The sequence below is a fragment of the Octopus bimaculoides genome, chromosome 25, assembly GCF_046866305.1.
Source record: "Octopus bimaculoides isolate indiv1 chromosome 25, ASM4686630v1, whole genome shotgun sequence".
In the NCBI taxonomy this organism is placed as follows: Eukaryota; Metazoa; Mollusca; class Cephalopoda; order Octopoda; family Octopodidae; genus Octopus; species Octopus bimaculoides.
In genome coordinates this window covers 21,736,508-21,756,507 of record NC_142952.1, presented here as the reverse complement: position 1 = coordinate 21,756,507, position 20,000 = coordinate 21,736,508, and the positions used below count along the sequence as shown (strand labels likewise).

Here is a 20,000-nt window from a genome sequence, read left to right as displayed (position 1 = left end):
CTGAGAACAAGATGAAATACAGTTCATTGTTATAGAGTGAACAAAAAGATGTACCTTTATCATAAGGAAAGGATCTAGATAAAATATTTCATTCCAAATCAAATTGTTTATTATGTTCCTTTAAAGACCAAATTAATTTACTAAGCCAAGTATTGTTATGTTTTCTTCATCATATATGCAGTTATCACATTTGGTTGAAATGTCTTATGATGCTTTTTGTTTCTCTTTTTTTTTCCTGATGATAAGATTGCATTGTTTTACATCATTTTATCCCTTCTGGAATAACACCAATGTTCTCTTCGAAACATATGTTGGATGTATAAAGATTTGAATAACACCTGCATTTAACTCCATTTATTACATATACATATATATATATATATATATATATATATATATATATATATATATATATATATATATATATATATATATATATATGTGAGTGTGTGTATGTATATTTATATAATATATGTATTTATTTATCTTTCAGGAACTCATTGGATGTGGGAAGTGGCCAGTATGATTTTAAGGAGGAAAGCTGAAAGAATAAGTGGTGTCAAAGAGGAAATGATGCTAGAAGTTATACCGCAGCCAGGATTGGACAACATAGAGTCACCACGAGTGCTCAACACTCATGTCTTGCCAAGTGTACTCCCTCCAGACATATTGTCTGAAGGCAAAATTATATTGATGATGCGTAACCCCAAGGATGTTGCTGTTTCTGCTTACAGGCAATTAACCGGTTCACTTTATAATACGTATGAAGGAAGTTTTTCAAATTTCTTTGAGTTGTTTATGAAGGGTCAAGGTAAATATAACACACTACTTATGTTCAAACAAACATTTTACCCACTAAAAACACTGCATCATAGGTTGGCAGGTCTTCTGCAGCACTACATATTGACAATCAATCCAATCCTTTATCCTCTCCTCAGTAAGATGCAACAACTTCAGCTTTGCTTTCATCACATCATTCCAAATTTTCCAAGAGTTTCATTGCTTGGAGTACATGTGTGTGTGTTTGTGTGTGTGTGTGTGTGTGTATAATATATATACACACACACACACACACACACACACACATACATATATATACATCTTCTCTTCTAAACTGCATCTTTCTCTTCTTCACATTTCCTCTCCATACACTATGATCATCTCCCACTCACCTTCCCTGCCCTCACTGCCCTACTCACTCTATCGCTGCGTTCTCCACCCCACCATCTTTACACCCAAGTTTTCGCCAGTTACTGCAATCCCCACTCCCTACTTGCACCGTCTCGGCAATACCTGACCACGTATATTATGACCTCCATACCTTGTAGGGCATGTCCTGTCAATTACCACCATTTATCTCTCTCTTCCTTACTCTACCATCCCATCTATGCTCTGATCCCTGTTAATTGTGAGTATACCCTAGCACTTCACCATTGTCTCTCTCTCCTGCTCTCTCTTGCACTTTTACTCTTTCTCACTTTCTCCCTCCCTTGCTCTTCCCTCTGGGTGGGGAGCCATGTGTCTCTTCTACAGCAGCACACCTGTTTCTGCCATCATTCTTGATCACTCTCATCTTTTCTTGCTCTTCCCTCTGGCTAGGTAACCAAGTAACTCCTTTACATCAGCTCACCTGTTTCTGTCCTCTTTCTTATACCTCTCTCCCTCTCTGCCCCTTTCTCTTCCTTTCCCTCTCTTTCTCTTCTCTCTCTCTCACACGCACAGGGTAACCCTGTTGTTTCTCCTCTATAGCAAGACACTTGTTTCTGACTCTCTGTCACACTCTAACCTTTCATCCTCTGACACAACTTTCCCTCCTCAAATGCCCCTGACCCTCTCATAATTCCTTGCATTGCAAGTTACTTGGTGACCTTGACAGTGCTGATGCCACGTAAAAGGCATCCAGTCTACACTGTAAAGTGGTTGGCATTTGGAAGGGCATCCAGCTGTAAAAACCTTGCCAAAACACAGAGTAGCCTGGGGTAGTTTTTCTACCTGGCGAGCTCCTGTCAACCATCCTACCCATGCATGCATGGAAGTTGGATGTTAAACAATGATGATAATGATGATATGTATGTGTCTGTGTATATATATATATATATATATATATATATATATAAAAGCACCAGTACAGTCCATAAAGTGGTTGGCATATGGAAGGGCATCCAACTGTAGAAACCATGCCAAAACAGAAATGGGGCCTGGGCAGCTCTTCAGCTGGCCAGTTCCTGTCAAACTGTCCAACCCATGACAGCACGGAAAACGGACGTTAAATGATGATAATGATGATGATGAGGATGATGGTGGTGTCTACTCCTTTTGCAGAGTTTGACCATCTCTTGTACTTACACCTAAGATGTATCATGGCATCTGATGTGGATTTTTAAACCAGACAATGTTTTGAAAAGAAACCCACATAAATTGCATATCTGCTTTGGATCACCAAGAACTGGAGTTAAGTTCTGATCTTTGTGGATTTTAAAATGTCTTTTGAGGCGTCCATCAGATTTGCAGACCTTATAGTATACAGATAGATAGGTTTACACTGATCGTGTTTCCCTTCTGTGTATATATACATATACATACATATACATACATACATATATATACATATATATATACATATATATATATGATGAGAAGGTTACAATTTTAATATCAAAGATCCCTATGGATCACACAGGTTGTAATCCTTTGAAACATATGTAGGAATAAAGTATGCAATTATAACATGCGTTTTCTCCATTCCTTAAATTCTTAAATATACTCAAATACCCAAAATTTCAAGGAGTTCCTGCCTTAAAAACAGGAACTAAACCACAGTTATTTTGTGTTCTTTGCTAACATTGGTTTCTATTAACCCATTTATTCTATCAGAAGAATTTTTATTCATTAAGATAGAAGAAATACACATAAGAACATTAGTAATAAAGATATGGCTAAATTCACCCAGTTTGATACTATAGACTTTTATCACTCTATATCTAGAGATATAGAAGGATAAAAGTCTATAGTATGGTCTTTTAAAGTAATAAAAGCCTCTCTCCTAGCTTGATAAAGCCATTGTGTTTGCTATATCATTTGTCAATATTGACTTTATAGACTATAGACCTAAATTTTATCAAGTATGCGAAGAAAACACTACTGTTTGGTTAAAGATTAGCATGGGTTAAAAGTTTGCATAATGATGAACTATTTGATGTATCTATGGGGTCATACGATTGTGCTGACATCTGTGATCTCGTGGGTTTGTTTATATTGAACACATTAAGATCTAAGTACCCATCTCATGATGTTGGCCTATATTGAGATGATGGTGTGCGTATTTCCCATGGGTGTGATGGTCACACCCTTGATAGATTTAGAAAACAACTTATTTCTACCTTCAGCTAATTAGGCTTTAAAATTACAGAAGTGACTAATTTGTCTATAGTTGATTATTTATGTGTTTCTCTAGACCTGAACTCCTCATATAAGCATTTCCATAAGCCTGATGAGAAACTCACATATAAACACAGATACAGGAACTCACAGATACAGGAAAATATTTAACAGGCGTTCTGTGAAATTATCATATAGCTGCTGCCCCAATACCAAAAGCCTGAATCCAATTGTAACTGTCATGCCCCAAGATCCTGTCCACTTGACCAACGATGTATGATTAAATCTGTCATATATGAGGTAGAAGTTACTGCAGCTCTAAATGATATTACAACCAATAAGAAGACCTATATTGTATTATGTAAAGGAAAATTTTAAAATTGCTATACCAATCACATAACCTCCTTCTGCCATAAAGAGAAAAGCAAGGCTAGCTAACACCACACGTGATTAAGTAGAAAATAATTGAGAAATCTTTATCTTGTTAATGGATCAAATAAATGTAGGCTTTGTTTAGCTGAAAGAGCTCAGCTGCTGTTCAGATCTAAGATCCATAACTCTCTACTGAACTCTATGTCAGACATTTTCAGTGGTTGCAAGCATATGTATAAATATATTTGGAAGAAATAGAAAATTCTGTCTATTCCTAATAAACTTGTTGATATCTTTCCAACTTTATAATTTAAGGTCTAAGGGAGATAACTCGATTAATTTTTAAAAACTTTTTACTTTCTACATTTTTGTTATGTTTTCGTTTTCCTCTCATTTTGACCTTCCAGGTTTTCAGTATGCTACCTTCTTAGCTTTTTTTGTGTTTCTTCTCTTATTCAATTTTTTTTAGTTTGTTATATGTGGTTTGAGCCTGATTAATATATTTGACACATTTCTCAACATATGAAACTATTAGTTGCACTTAAAGACTTGTATTGTGTCCTTTAAATTAATAATATTCATCTTTCACCAGATGGGGCACTTTTTTTGTTGATCTTTTTATCATGGAACAGTGTGTATATATATATATATATATATATATATATATATATATATAAACCATAAAAAGTTAGGAGGTATGAGAGGTGAATATAGTTATTCAACCATTTGTCATCCTTAGGGTTATACCCATTTTGTAGCCTTCTTTGTGTTGTAATAATTTCAGTGTGGAAGAAATTATGCTTATATGTTTGCATTAATATGTATCTTCACAAATCAAAGCAAATACAGAAAGCTGGCCCATCAGATCACCAGGACATCAAAGTTGAAGTGTTGGTGTAACCATGATGTTCTGGTGATCTGATAGCCAGCTTTCTGTATTTGCATTGAATTTATTTGCATTAATTTCCCCGTTGAATTAATTTACACCAAACTTATTAAGATATGAACAGGCCAAAGAGACACAACTCTTAATTTTCTTTTTCTTTTTTCTCTTTTCATATTCCTTTCATCCTTTCTTCATGTTTTCTTAAAGACCAGTGAACTTTCTCATTTTTTTTCAAAGACCAGCATCCTTTCTTGTTTTTTTTTTTCAAAAGAGACCATCAATGTTCACATCTCATACTTCCTGACTTTTTATAATTTCATTGATCAGATCTTCTGGATTTCAGCTGCATGGACACTCTACATTGCACCTCTCTGTACTGGATTACTATGTGGACTGTTAGCCGAGTCATTCAGAGGAGTTTTTGTGATAGTGACACAATTCTCTGAATCCATATATTTGGCAGAAGAAACTGATAGAATAACTACCAGACTTAAAAAAAAAAAAACCCAAAACACATAGAAACTAGAGTCAATTTGTTTGACTTTAAACCTTGAAAGTGGTAGACCAGAATTGCTGCAGTCCAATGATGGAAACAAATAAAAGATAACAGATAATCATTGACTCAGAAATATAATTACTATATGTAAAATAACAAGGGAAACTGTATGTGATCACTTGACCTGTTCAAAATAGCAACCAAATCTCACACAAATTACATTTTCTCTTTTTAAAAAAATGAAGGATAGATTGGATAATGTTGTCCTGAATACATTGTATTTGTAAAATCATAGGATGGTTATAGCTGGAATACCTTTGATTAGAGGTCTGCTTGACCATGACTGCTGATCTGGTACTAGATAACAACCAATGATAAATGGGGTGACTTCATTATAATTACTTCCTTAGTCTGCTAGAAATAGAAGCTAAATCGAGGCTTAGATCACAACATATTGTTTTTAAAAATAAAAGGAAGGATACAAATATTGGATAACATAGTTCTAGACACACTCCAGAAAAGACAAGATGGGCATGGTTGGAGCAGTTTTTATCATAAAATCAGCTCAGTCATGGCTGACAACAATGTACAGATTTAATAAAGCTAGATGTTTTCTATTTTCTTTACTGTTTTTGATGGTTTTGCTAGGAAATTGAATTCTGATTACACAAAAAGACATTAAACCCCACTGCAAACAACAAAGAAAAAATCAAAATGCAACAAAAAATATATAACAATATTCTTCAGCATTCATGTTGATTTGAAATCGTCTTTTTTTTTGTCTCATTTCAGTATTTTATGGTGACTATTTGAAATATCATTTATCATGGTTAAAGGCTATTCAAGACAAACCTAATGCATTAATCATCTCTTATGAAGAAGCTTCTCAGGTAAGAAGAAATGTAAAGTTTCACAATTTAAATTTCGAATACATACATATATATGTTGTTCAAATTTACAGAAAACTAAAGACGAAGACAGGTGTAGGAACAACCAGCAGGTGTAATATTAGTTTAATGCTCTGGAAGAATGGAAAAGTCTTTGATGTTTCAAGCCTACGCTCTTCAACAGAAAGGATTAAGAGGAAAAAAAAAAACAGAGAGAGAAAAAAAATTAGTAGAGATGTTCAACATAGTGAAATGGCTGGAAGTGAGAGGCTGAATGAAAGGGAGATGATGATAATAATAATAATAATAATAATAATAATAATAATAATAATAATAATGGTGGCCCTGATGAAGTAAGGTGCGCAAGCATGTGAATGTATGTATGTGAGAATGGTGTGTGTGTGTGTGTGTGTGTGTGTGTGTGTGTGTGTGTGTATGTGTGAATGAGGGTGAGTGTGTAAGTATGTATGTGTGAGCGAGCTGAAAATTATGTGGACCTGTGTGTATGTGTATAAGTAATCCAGTGTGTACATTATGTGGAGTGATATGCATTTCATGTACTGGTATGTATGTGTGTATGTACATATGTGTGGGGTTATCATGTGTGTGCAAACTCATGGGCCTGTGTGTATGTGTACAAGTAACCTAAATTGTGCATTGTGGAATGATGGGCGTTTTGTGTATTTGTGTATGTATGGATGTGTGTATATGTGTGAGGCTAACGTATGTGTGCATGCGCATACATGCATATGTAATCGCTTGTGTCTAGCAGTTGATGTGAGCTCATTAAGTTGATGTGTGCACATGTGTATGTGTGTGTCTGTGATCATATAGTGTGCATGTGTATAGTGTATGCTTGTGGGCGAAAGTTATGTTTACGCATGTTATGTATGTGTGTGGATAATGTCTGTGTTCAGGCATAATGTACTTTTTGAAGTGAATGCTGCATTGTGGGAGAATGTACATATATATATATATATATATATATATATATCTGTAGATAGATCCTTAGATGTGACGGTGATGGTAGTTTCTCATTGTCCATGAACAATCTGCATAGATGATATTCTTTTATTCGTTTATTTGCTTCAGTTATTTGAATGTGGCCAGGACTTATTCTTTGTAAGCCTAGTACTTATTCTATTGGTCTCTTTTGCTGAACTGCCAAGTTACAGGAATGTAATTTATGGGATGGGAATTGAAACCATAATCTTGTGATTGTGAATGCAACACCTAACCATTAGGCCACACAACTGCACTACACACACACACACACACACACACACACACACACATACATAGTGGTTGCTTTCTTGTATATGAGCAAAGCCATTGCTAGAAAAAATCGATAATGCAAAGTGAGGTCTTTATATGACTCTTGAGCCCTGCCAAAGATTTGCACATTTTATTGCATAATGCATAGTTGTGCAGGCTGGCAGAAGGAACAGCAAACCTTTCCACAGGTTGCACATGGTCTGTTATGAACAATAGCTGCAGCCCAGCTTAGAAAAGATTGATTCCTGGGAGTTCTCTGATGGCTGACCAGGCTTGCATGGCTCAAGCATTTCCTCCTAAAAATCTCTCTCTCTCTCTCTCACACACACACATGAAGGGGAGGTATCCTAGTTTTAGAATAGGTCCAACTTGTCCCAACATGCAAAACATGATTAAAATGGTTGGCAACAGAAAGGGCACCAGATTGTAAATTAGTGTCTCCGAAATGCTATCCAACACTTGCCAGCATGGAAAAGCAGAATAAAATGATAATGATGACGATAACACTGTTGGTCCTTATGATGATGACGACGATGAGAAGGAGGAGGAGGGTATATTATTATCATCATCATTGTTTTTACATCTTCTTTCATGCTTGCATCGAGTTACATGAGACCCATTGAGGCTAAAAGATCTTCTGATCTTTTTACCGTCAACCATTATTTGTGTTTTGAAATAAAGGATTTTTTTTTTATTTCACTGATTGTTACAGGTCCAATGAACTTGGAGAATGTGAACAATGCCACTACTTTTCGCTTTGATGAAATTAATGAGGGCATGCAAAACAGATATTCACGTATGTACACAAACACATACACACACACACACACACACACATGCACACACCCATCCTCAAACATGCACACACACACACTCACACACATGGGCCCTGAGTGCAGATGACATGCAAAGGCTGAAGAGGAACGAAGTTGGTATGTTCTGCTTGATGTGCGATGTCAGCATGCATGTCCAACAGCACTGGTGTATTGAGAGAGAAGTTGGGCTCAAGTGGAATTATATACAAGAGAGAGGTATAAGAGGAATTATGTGCAAGAGAGGAGGAGACTGTGCTAGTTCGGCCATGTGATGTTGATGGATGAGGACAGTTGCATAAAGAAGTGCTAATCATTTAAAGTGGAAGGAATTTGTGAAAGAGGAAGACCCAGGAAAACATGGAACCAAGTATTGAAGGCCAATCTCAAAATGTTGAGCTTTATGGAGGGGATGACAGAGGACAGATATTGGGTGCATTGCTGTTTTCAGCAAGACCATCACAACAGAATTGAGATCCTAAAACCAAGGTGCCATGTGAAAAGCATTGATGTGGGTGCTGGTGCCATGTCATAAGTACTGGTGCTGGTGCCATGTCAAAAGCACCTAGTATACCCTGTGCATTTGTAATGTGAGGAGTTTAGAAGTTTTTTCACAGTGGCAGCAACTGTGATTGATCCTAGTATGATGAGAAATATTACTTCTAAAACTGCTTGAAATGGTATACTTGGATTCAGTGGCAAATTTTGGTAAACAACCACCAAGTTTGTTTAATGTAGAATCATGTACAAATTTGAAGCAAGATTTAGAGATTTGATTAATTTACACTGATTTGTCAGAAACAAAACATAGGGCTGCTTGGTTCTTATCATTACCTCTTAACATTTGTGAATGTTTATTTGACCTAACAACCACTGATATTGGTACAGGCACAGAACTGAAATTTATTATAGATAAGCTTGATAAAGTTTACTTTTATGATAAGAATATGACTGTGTACATGACATTCAAAAAATTCTATTCTACAAGTCTGAATGATTTCCTCACCTGGTACAAGGTTAATTCCAGAAGTTTTGAGACCTTTTTTTTAGGAGAGGCAGTTATAACTATCCTAGATTATTGCAGTTTTAGAATATCATTATTATGCATCTTATAAGCTGAGATGCCAACTTTTGTTATTCCAGATTGAAGGATACGGCTGTTATAGCACTTTAAACACACCCTTGACTAGTTTGCAGAATGCAGTCGGAACAAGGAAACAATTTGGAAGCTTGCTATGGATTAAAGTTTTGTGTTAAACTAGGTAAAAACGCTACAGAAACTTAGGAATACTCCATACTGTTTATAGATTAAATTGTATGAGGTGAGCACCTGAGTTTCACTGGCACAGGTCAAAGCATGTCTGATGAGAAGCTCATGATGATTCTTTAGTGAAGGAAGTCACAAATGAAGATATCAACACTTTAATGATTGGACTAAGTCATTAATCCAATGGCTGTGAAATGCCTCTGGTGCAGTAACAACGACACTTGTGTCCATGCATTAACAACTTTGTATCCAAGGTTTTATTCAGATGCATAACAGACAAATTCATACTGTGAGTACACAATGTTCAATAATGTTTTATCTGGGATTGAAGTAAAAGGTTCTGAACTTCTCACCATGTTCCATGATGACAGCAAAAAATAGGAGGAATTCAAAGTACAAAAATTACTTTCAGACAGGCACTAGGTGTAGAATACCATAGCGAGTTACTGGTAGGAAAGAATATCGAAATTGTGTGCCTGGCTCTCTCTCCAATGTTGACCTCGTTGCATCTTAGAGAAAAAGAGAGAAATTCAATTGGAATTCACTCTTAAGTAGGCGATATTGCTTCTCCTGTGTGTGGTTTAGCAGTTACGCCTTGTATGCTAGCAAAGGGGAACTAACCAATGTTTGCTTGGAATGTTCTAGAACATTTGACAGGGGAAATAACTGTAGTTGATTCCCAACGAATATTTTGTTGGCTATGAACCTGTTTCAAATAGTGTTGTCTACATTAAACCCCACCCCCAGACTGAAAGGAATGAAAAGCTTGAGCAGGCAAAAAGTGAAACTGTAGGCAATGAAAGAAGTGATTGCTTGTATTACACAAGGGGGAGCAGAGACACAAGGAGCATGGTAAAGTGCTAAATCATGGAAGATGGCAAAATGTAAACAATGCATGCAAATACAAGATTATGCGAATAAAAGAATAGAAACATGTAAAAACAAACGCATATAACATGCGAAATACATGTAGTAATATGTGCAAAGAAAAGATGCAGCAAAACAGTTTGTTAAATTGTACAGTTTGTTCAAAACAGGTGGTGTATCAACAGGCAGAGTTTATGTTAATGCGAAAAGGTGATTAAATAGTTTTGGACAGTTTATGTGACCAAGTTACAGTTCTACCATTTCGTGTGACAGAAGGTGGAGCGGAATGTGGTGTTCGCGAATGTTGTTTGGAAACTTGTAAAGACGTTTGAGGTTGATGTGAAGTTGTTGTTGGTTGCGTGAGTGCGACAGGTGTGTCAGGCGTGTCAGGCGTGTCAGGTAGTGGAATAAGACTTTCAGAGAAAGCCTTCTTTACTCTGTCAATAGATACAGCCTCTTTCCGACTGTCAATGTCCACGGTGAAAAGTTTTGGTGTGTGTGAAAGCACACAGAAAGGGACTGAGTAGGGCAGTGTAAGGGGTCCTTTCACGGAATCATTCTACAAAAAAACATGTGTCCATGAAGAGATATCTGCTGGAACAGCATAAGAAATAGACTGGTCACGAGGTGCCTGGTGATGTATAATGCAGGATCTGGATGCAGTGAGTCAACTGGTGCAAACATTTGACCAGGAAGTGCCAAAGTGGTACCATACAGGAGTTCAGCTGAGGAGTAGCCCAAATCTGCTTTAACAGAGGACCGGCAACCTAGGAAAATGATAGGAAGAAATTCGGTCCTTCATTGTGGATTTGAGTTGCTTGAAGTGCAGCCTTTAACTGCCTATGCAATCTTTCCACCACTCCATTCAAGGCTGGGTGGTAACTAGTCATATGAATGTGTTGTATACCCAGTAGCTGTGGCAGTTCACAGAAAAGGGAGGCTTCGAATTGGCGTCCAGAGTCAGTGGTGATCCTGGAGGGGATGCCAAAGCAAGCAATCCAACCTGAGATGAGAGCCTGAACCACAGACTCGGCAGTAATATCTACTAGGGGTATGGCCTCTGGCTATCAGGAGAACCGATCAGTACAAGTCAAAATGTATGTGAAACTGGAACTGATGGGCCAAGGACCAACCAGATCAATATGGGTGTGTCAGAAGTGAGTGTCTGGCAGACTGAGCTGTCCCAACGGAGCATGAACACCCTGGAGCGCTGACACTGCAAACAAGAATGTGCCCAAGTGGTAATTGTATGATGCACATCAGGCCAGAAGAATCGGGCTGTGATAAGCTTCACCGTCGCAGCAATGCCTGGATGTGACAATGAATGCAGAGCGTCAAGGATGGTGCAGCGATGATCAGGAAAGAGCAGTCTGGGTGAACCAATGGAAACATCGCAGAGGATGTTCCCCTCAGCAGACAACAGTGGCAGGTACTCAAACTTGCAGCAAGAAAACTGAGCAGAAGAAATGTTGAATGAATCCAAGGAAGGCTGGACTGAAGCAATGGTGACCAGATCAATCAGAGCAGGAGACGAAACGGACTGCAGAGGAAGCCTAGACAAAGCATCAGCAGGTATATTGGCAGATCCAGCAATATGGCATATATCACTGGTGAACTGAGAAATGAAGTCCAAGTGTCTGTATGCCCTCGGTGAGTAATTCTCTGACTTGGATTGTAGAGCAAACACGAGCAGTTTACGGTCCATGAATATCATGAATTCCCGACCTTCAATGAGGTGGTAGAAGTGTCTCACAGCATGAGAAACAGCTAACAGCTCTCTATTGAAAGTGCTATACCTTTGTTCAGCTGGTTTCAGTTGGCATGAGAAAAACGCTAGTGGTTGAGTCTGGTGGTTGATTGTCTGTTGCAATAAAGTGCCAATACCAACATTTGAGGCATCAACGGTTAAGGAGAAAGATGAGATTTGATGGATTCAAAAGACTGCAAAGCATTGGAAGGAAGAGAAATAGGAGAATCTTTCTTTTTCTTGTCCTTCAAAAGCTGAGTCAAGGGAAACAATTTGTCTGCACAGTGAAGAATGAAGCAACGATAGAAGTTGATTAACCCTAAGAAATGACGTAACTGTTTCAATGAGGTGCAGGGTGAAAGTTGCTGAATCACTTCCACCTTTGCCAGCAGAGGCTGAATGCCTTCAGTGTCTATAAGATGTTCCAGGAACTCCAACGAAATAGTACCAAACACACACTTTGCAGGGTTGACCTTGGCATTGTATGACTGGAGATGCTGGAACAACTGAGATAGGTGTTGATGATGATGTTCAACTGTGTCGCTGGCTATGAGGAGATTGTCCACATAAGCAAAAATGAAATCCATCCCATGAACAACTTTATAAATAAACAGCTGGAAAGTGCTGGCGGCATTGCGCAGTCCCAATGGCATGGATAAGAACTCGAATGAGCCAAGTGGAGTAGTCATGGCTGTTTTCAGGATGTCTGCTGGGTTCACTGGTATTTGGTGGTATGCACATACCAAGTCAATCTGGGAGAAAATGGTGCATCCATGTAAAGCTGATGAAAAGTCCTGAAGAAGTGGTAAGGGATATTTGTCAGGGGTAGTGATGGCATTGAGGTGTCTGAAATCACCAACCGGTCAAAAGTCTGCAGTACCTTTTTTTTTAGCCATGTGTAAAGGAGATGCCCATGGACTCATGGATGGTCGAATAAGTCCAAGCTCTTTCATGATGAATTTTTTTCTGTTGAGCCGTTGGTCAACTCGTGAACTCTTCGGAAAAATTTTGTTGGGTTTCTATCCTCCAAATGTCCGTCCTCCAAGAGTGAGTGAAAGCGACTCCTGGAGGATTTAGAATTCCTGCAAAGGGCCTTCTGCTTTTATACTGCTGTAGGAAGCATCTGGTGGCATGTCTGTGATTAGGTCTCTGATGGTGAGCACTGATGGTGAAGGAATCTCACTCAATATGATGAACCGACTGAATGTTATTGGATACAAAGTATGATTCCAGCTGAGCAAACCACATCTTAGGACAGCCATGATAGTGGGGTAGAGTGACGTGACTCATGTTCGGTGGGAAAAAATGTAATACAAGTCTAGAAGAAGGAAAAGATGAGCTGGATGTGACCAAAAACCAGAAAATTCCATGCGTGGTCATGAGCAAACAGGATAACGTCCGCCAACAAGAAAAAATGTCAGGAGACAAGGACAAGGATAAAAGAAAATGCAAAGTTGTACCTGAGCAAGGGAAAATATGCCACACAATGAAATATGGAGTTTGCAACAGAAAAGGTTCACAGACACAGTTGTTTAGCAGCTATCGAACACATGAACACAGTTTGACATTGCCATTAGGAGAAAATTTCATGTGGAGAAATATGGTTGTAACAGCTATCAAATGGTTGGTCAAAAAAATATTCCACAGAGAAGTTCCACACATCAGGCAGTTTTGAGGCGGAGTCGACTTGGGCTATGCATTTCTTCTCGTAAAACATCTTTGCACCCTTTCTGTTTCAGAGGGAACCTTTCCCGCCAAAAGATGGCGTAGAAACTTTCTCACAACCAACAGGTGTGTCCTTTTTTCTGTCTGGAGTCACCACTTTAACGAGTTGGTCACTGGTGTGGGAGAACTTGCCTGCTGAAAAAATTCATAGCTTTCCACATGTGATAGAGCTGATGATGTAGAGGCAATCATGAAGTTGAACGTTGTAAATCATATAGCAGGCAATGGCTGTTGAAGCAACGGCTGTAGATCTTTTTACTCAGTGTCACCACTTTAGCGGAGGAAGTCACTAATGAAGATGTCAACACATTAATGACTGGACGGAGTTATTAATCCAATGGTTTTCAAATAGCGTTGCCTGCTATTCCCTTTTTTGATAGTAAAGGACATAATCTACATAAACTGGGTAACCTCTAGTCAGATGGTCAACAAAGAGTACTTTCTGGGGGTTTTGAGGAAGTTCAGAAAGAAATTTCATCATAAAATGCCAGAACATTTATACCAGTTCACAATTCCATTCTGGTAACCAACTACTTGATAGAGATGGGCATCAAAACTGTCCCTCACCTTCCCCACAATCGAGACCTTGCTCCCTGTGAATTTTGGTTGCTCTCCAAACTGAAGGAGAAGATGAAGGAGGCTGTAGTAAGGGTCCTGGACATGTTTGGTTTTGAGGATTTCCATGGGGCCTTCACAAAGTGGCTGGAGCACTACAACAAGTGCACTGATGTCAGAGGATACTCCTTTGAAGGAGATTAAAGTTTTGTACTTCTTTGAAGTTAATAAATGCCTCCACTGAAAATGCCTAAAATCTTCTGGAATGTACCTTGTGTAAATTTCTTTAATCAAAAACCATTGCAATTTACTTTTCTAGGAGGCATGTGCAGGCTGTTTTATTCTCAATGCTGTTAACACTTTGATGGAAAATGAAAAGCAAGCATGTACCACATGTTCTCATCCAATATATGAATTCAGAAAGACATGTACCTACTGTAAAAAATGAACTAGTGACTGTAAACTTTAACCACTGCAAGACTGAAAGAGGGAAGGAGCACAAGTACTTATATATAAAAAGTGCAACTGTCAATCTTATCATGGTCTGAGATCAAATCCTACTGATAGTGACTGTAAGATCATATGTTTTAAGTACAAGTTCACTAAACATTTTCCCAGAGACCGTAATATAAATGTGTCTATGCTGATGATAATTATGGCTGTTCCTGGAAAAGGAAGTGCCTTGCTACAGCTGGGTAACTCACCGTGTTATAGCATAACTAGTTTCATAAGCCAGTATATAGATTAGCTTTAAAGACATGATATTTGTTGAAATGATGTGTATCTCACAATAGCTGCTGAAGCTGCATATAACTTATGGTTTATAAAGTTGTTGGGTCCTAAGGTACAGAAAAACTGTCAAAGCAATGCGTAGATTGTGATTGTTGGTGAAGTTGTCATTGACTTGTGATTAGAAAAGCTTACGTAAAAATGGTTTATGGTCTACTATTGCTGTTTTCATTATATCGGGTTGTAAAAGAGAGAACTGAGTACTGAGATGTTGTCAAAGTGTTGAGGTCCTGAGAGGTGAGAACATCCCCCTGTTATTTTGAGCTGAGAGCCATTGGTGAAAGTTGCCAAGGCATGTGTTAAGAGCCCTTTCGACCATTTCCATTCTGTCATGCAAAAGCGTTCATTTTCTTTTATAATAGCATAATTAATTTATGCATGGTACAGTCCACTGTTAGAGCAGTTCATTTCTTGAATAACTATGAATTCCACCATGTTAGCAATCACCAGTTTGATATGGATCAAGACAGTTAGTAACAAACAAAATTTTTAAAAGAATTAGACAATTTAGTGTTTAATCTTTTTCAATGGAATGCAATGATTATGTAGCAAACTTTTAATGAGAGGATTGTTACTACACGAGACTTAATCACTCAACATTTGTATCATGTTTTAATGTTTATTGTTTCACAAAATTTCAAAATCAAGCAGTACAGAATGATCTTGATGCCATAAAATACAGCGAGTAAAATAACATTTCACTTAATCTCTGGGAGCTCCTAGACTACCATCTCAAAAATGCCTATAATAAAATCTGTGACAAAATAGATAGCAGTATATCATTTGGGACTGTTTTATCAAGCACAGTAGACTGGACATAAAGGGAGGTAACGAGGTTAATGGAAATGGCACAAAATATTTGAGTTCATATTTTCTTTATATTTTAGGACCTTGAAAATGTTGTGTCTAAAATCGCTAGATTCCTTCAAGTTGAAGTGGAACCAGACCTGTGCAAAGACATTGCTGACTTGTGCACATTTAAGAAGATGAAAGCTGAGAAGAAATCTGAAAATATCGGACCACTTCCTACAGTTTTATGGAAGCCAAATATTTCATTTTACCGTACTGGTATGTTAACGGTTTTTTTTCTTTTTAGTTTTGTTCATGTTATTAGTTATATCCTGGGTTCAAATTCTATTCAGCATGCATTAGAATCATTTAATTTCTTTTCCTTTTATATAATCCCACCAATTTGTTACTGGTTTCTAGTATAAATAGACTGCTTTTTTAAAAGACTCATATTTAAATACAAACCTACCATCATAATTTCATGTAATATTCTTTTGTTTAAAGCTACATCCAAACCTTAATGTAGTGTCTTCTACTATCACCTCGGACCAACAAAAGCCTTGTGACTGGATTTGGTAGACGGAAACTTAAAGAAGCCTGCCATATATATATATATATATATATATATATATATATATATATATATATATATATATATATATGTACATGTATATATCTGTGTGTGTCTTTGTGTCTGTGTTTGTCCCCCACCAATACTTGACAACTAGTATTGGTGTGTTTACATCCCTGTACATTAGCAGTTTGTCAAAAGAAACTGATAGAATAAGTACTAGACTTGAAAAAAAAAGTCCTGGGGTCGATTCATCTGACTAAAGCCCTTTAAGGTGGTGCCCCAGCATGGCCATAGTTTAATGACTGAAACAAGTAAAAGATAAAAGACCCATCCATCCATCTTCCTACCCACTATTCCTGGGATGGTCATGGCAGTAGATTCGTCAGGTGCCTCCTGCATAGGACCGTATCAGAAGCAACTGTCATTACATTTTCTGGCTGAATTCTCAAGCATGACTAACTGAGACTATTACCCAAACATCTTTTTCTTGGTTTAATCCTACGTCTCCTGCCAGTTTGCTTGGCTTGAAGAATCCAGTTTTTCAGTCTTTTCCTGTAACATTCTAACAGCATGTCTATAGTATCAATTCACAGAAGTAATAGCTTGACCTGAAGAGACACCCTGATCTTCCTGATCTCACCCTGTCACGTAATGGTATTCCAGAAATCCTTGGGAGAAATCTCATTTTGGCCACTTATATTTGTCATTGTAATTTTTGTTTATTACACAACACTTCTGACCAAAGATGATGATAGGAATGAAAACTGAATTGAAGATAGCAAATTTGGCTTTTTTACCAATCTCTCTTCATCTGAGAATTAAATATTGAAGCTGGTACATTGCTAATTTTGAAACAAATGTTTGTATCTGCAGCGGACCTCTGTAACTCTACATAACTTTCTTTGCTGACTCTAACCACTATATCAAGTCTGTTATATTCACATTTGGCAAACATTTTCTGTGAATATTCATTCCATCACCATTACATGAATTGATTGTGCGGATGTATGTGTGTGTGTGTGTGTGTGTGTGTGTGTGTGTGTGTGTGTGTGTGTGTGTGTGTGTGTGTGCATGCATTAATTACTTGTAGGGAACCATTTTTCATTATGCACCCATGATATACTACAATATATATTAAATGCTTTATAAGTTAATACTGTGTCCTACTGTGTTAGTAGTGCTATTAAATCACTTTTTAAGGTTATCACTACAGATTTTATATTGAAATTATTGGCAGCATTGATTTATTATGACATTTATATTAGACGTATTCAGATACAAAACATTGTAACAAATCAGTGTTTGCTATAACCTTTGTAGAAAATCTGTAGAGGCAACCTTAAAAAGCATGCCTCTATGTACATACTTTCTCTTTCATTTGTTTCCTTCATTATTTTACTGAACGTCTAATAGAAACTGTTTCTTTATTTCACCCAGGTAAAGTTGCCACTTGGAAGAATTGGCTTACTGTGTCACAGAGTGAAAGATTAGATGAACGCCTTAATAAAGAACTGAAAGATTATGCCAACCTGATCCAATTCAGTATCTGACCAGAATCCAAAACTGTTTGTGTATGTGATTTAAGTTCTTTTGTAAAATTCAAGACATTTGCTTCGATTAATTCTGTTCCCTGGACTTGTGAATATGTGAGTTAGTGCATGCATATGACTAGTTTTTTTCTTTGTACTGATATACTTGTACTCTGGTTCACAATTGTGTGTGTGATTGCTTTTAATGTATGCTTATAAGTATGTAAGTATGTATGTATGAACACGTGTATATATGTACGTATGTACATATGCAAATACTAGCTGGTGTACCCAGTAATTCCCGGGGGTAAAGATGTTCTATTGAAATGCCTTATTACTCTGATATAAGAAAGCAATTTCATTATAACTGCCACAAAAAGTGTATTTTCTGTCACAAAAAAGTACAAACAACCTTCAGCTGGAGGAGGAAGAGATTGGTGGAGGTTGGTGAGAGTGGTTTTTGGAGGTTGGTGACAACGATTGTCGGAAGTTGGTGAGAGAGTTTATATAAATATATGAATGAAGTGTTTGAAGAAAGTGCAATAATGACGTTTACACTCACTGCTGGTTGCTCTCAGTAACTGCCTTTAGCTTACGGAGTTCTTGTTTTTATAACTATCAAAAAGCAGCCAGAAGGATGGACATATTGAGAACAAAGGATTTCTTTGGCGGTTGGTTATCTCCATTCCAGCCAGTAGAAGAGGTTAGAAGGGTCAAGTGGCAAAGACATTATTCTGCTTAGCGAAGGCATCTGGGAAATGTATAACTGCTGTCTTTCACAGAAAGACTATTGTTTTACCACGAGAAAAGCGCTGTTGAAGTGTTAAGTGAAATTTGGCAATCGTGGATCGAATCCACGCTATGCCTGCATGAAGCCACTACAAATACGTTGTGGAATAAAAAGTTTACCTACTGTCATGGAAAAAGTGTAACTGTAAAAATGCAGAATTATCGGAGTAATGGGCATTCAAAAAAGTATGTATGTATAGAAATGTATGAATGAAGTCCTTAATGTTTAAGATTCAAATTAAGGAAGTGCAATAATATTGTTTAGCAGTTCAAAACTGTGTGTAGTGAAATGCAGAATTAGGTTGGATGATCGTGAGAATCAAATATTGATCTTTTCGCTAAAAACTGCTGGTGGTATGGGTTATTTCCCTTGGGTTGTTTAAATAAAATATTAGTAATATGTAGTAGATAGAAGGATCCATTGGATGAGCCCTATTATCGATTTTTTTCAAAAAACTAAGTATGTCACAAGGTTTCCAGACATGAGTTCTACTCATGTGTCAAATAAAGTGATATTGTCTGCAAAAAATAGAAATTGGACACACAAAAATTCAATATTCAAAGTAATCAAACATAAACAATGAAATGGATTATTTCCCTCGAGTATTTAAAAAAAATATTGTGCAGATGCTATAGGTTATTTCCCTTGGGAGTTTAAAAAAAATAGCTATATGAGGTAGATATAAAGGTCCCTTCCAGGGGCCGTATTATCGATTTTTTAACAATCTAAGTATGTCACGTGGTTTCATCAAAATCAATAAAATGATGTAGGAGGAGTTAGCTAACAACACCACAAACAAGCACACACCGATTTTCCACATATGTAGTAGATATTCACGCATATGTATAAAATTGATGTGAGTCCTTAACAAAGAGATGAAATTCTTTTGTTTCAGTCAATTTAACTTTTTGGGCTTCTGGTTACTTGCATTGTTTGATGTTTGCCTGTCTGTGTGCATATTGTTTGTGTATGGATACACTTGAACTCATGGGCATGCATGCCATGATAGAACACAAGTATAGGTTTCATAATTTTATGCGTGTGTGTTTATATATTATATATATTTATATATTTACATATACATGTGTGTGTGTGTGTGTGTGTGTGTGTGTGTGTGTGTGTGTGATTGTGTGCATATGTTCACCCAGAGATGTTTTACAACTTTTCCCTGTTCCTCTGATTTACTGTTTCTGGAGAATGCAAATTGGTCTCTCTGTACACTTATGATTATAAGAACAAATAAAAATCTATATCCTGGATGT

The 20,000-nt window shown here is 37.2% G+C and overlaps 1 protein-coding gene across 1 annotated transcript in view; it reads left to right on the top strand.

The window, feature by feature from the left end:
- LOC106876360 (sulfotransferase 6B1) overlaps nucleotides 1-19,997 on the top strand; it is a 30,424-nt gene extending 10,427 nt beyond the window's left edge. Inside the window, exons 2-5 of the mRNA XM_014924863.3 lie at nucleotides 494-811; nucleotides 5,925-6,022; nucleotides 15,944-16,124; nucleotides 17,857-19,997. Coding sequence (XP_014780349.1) covers nucleotides 494-811; nucleotides 5,925-6,022; nucleotides 15,944-16,124; nucleotides 17,857-17,969 — 710 coding nt within the window. The 3' untranslated portion in view covers nucleotides 17,970-19,997. The remainder of the gene's footprint in view (nucleotides 1-493; nucleotides 812-5,924; nucleotides 6,023-15,943; nucleotides 16,125-17,856) is intronic.
- Nucleotides 19,998-20,000: the final 3 nt, after the last annotated feature.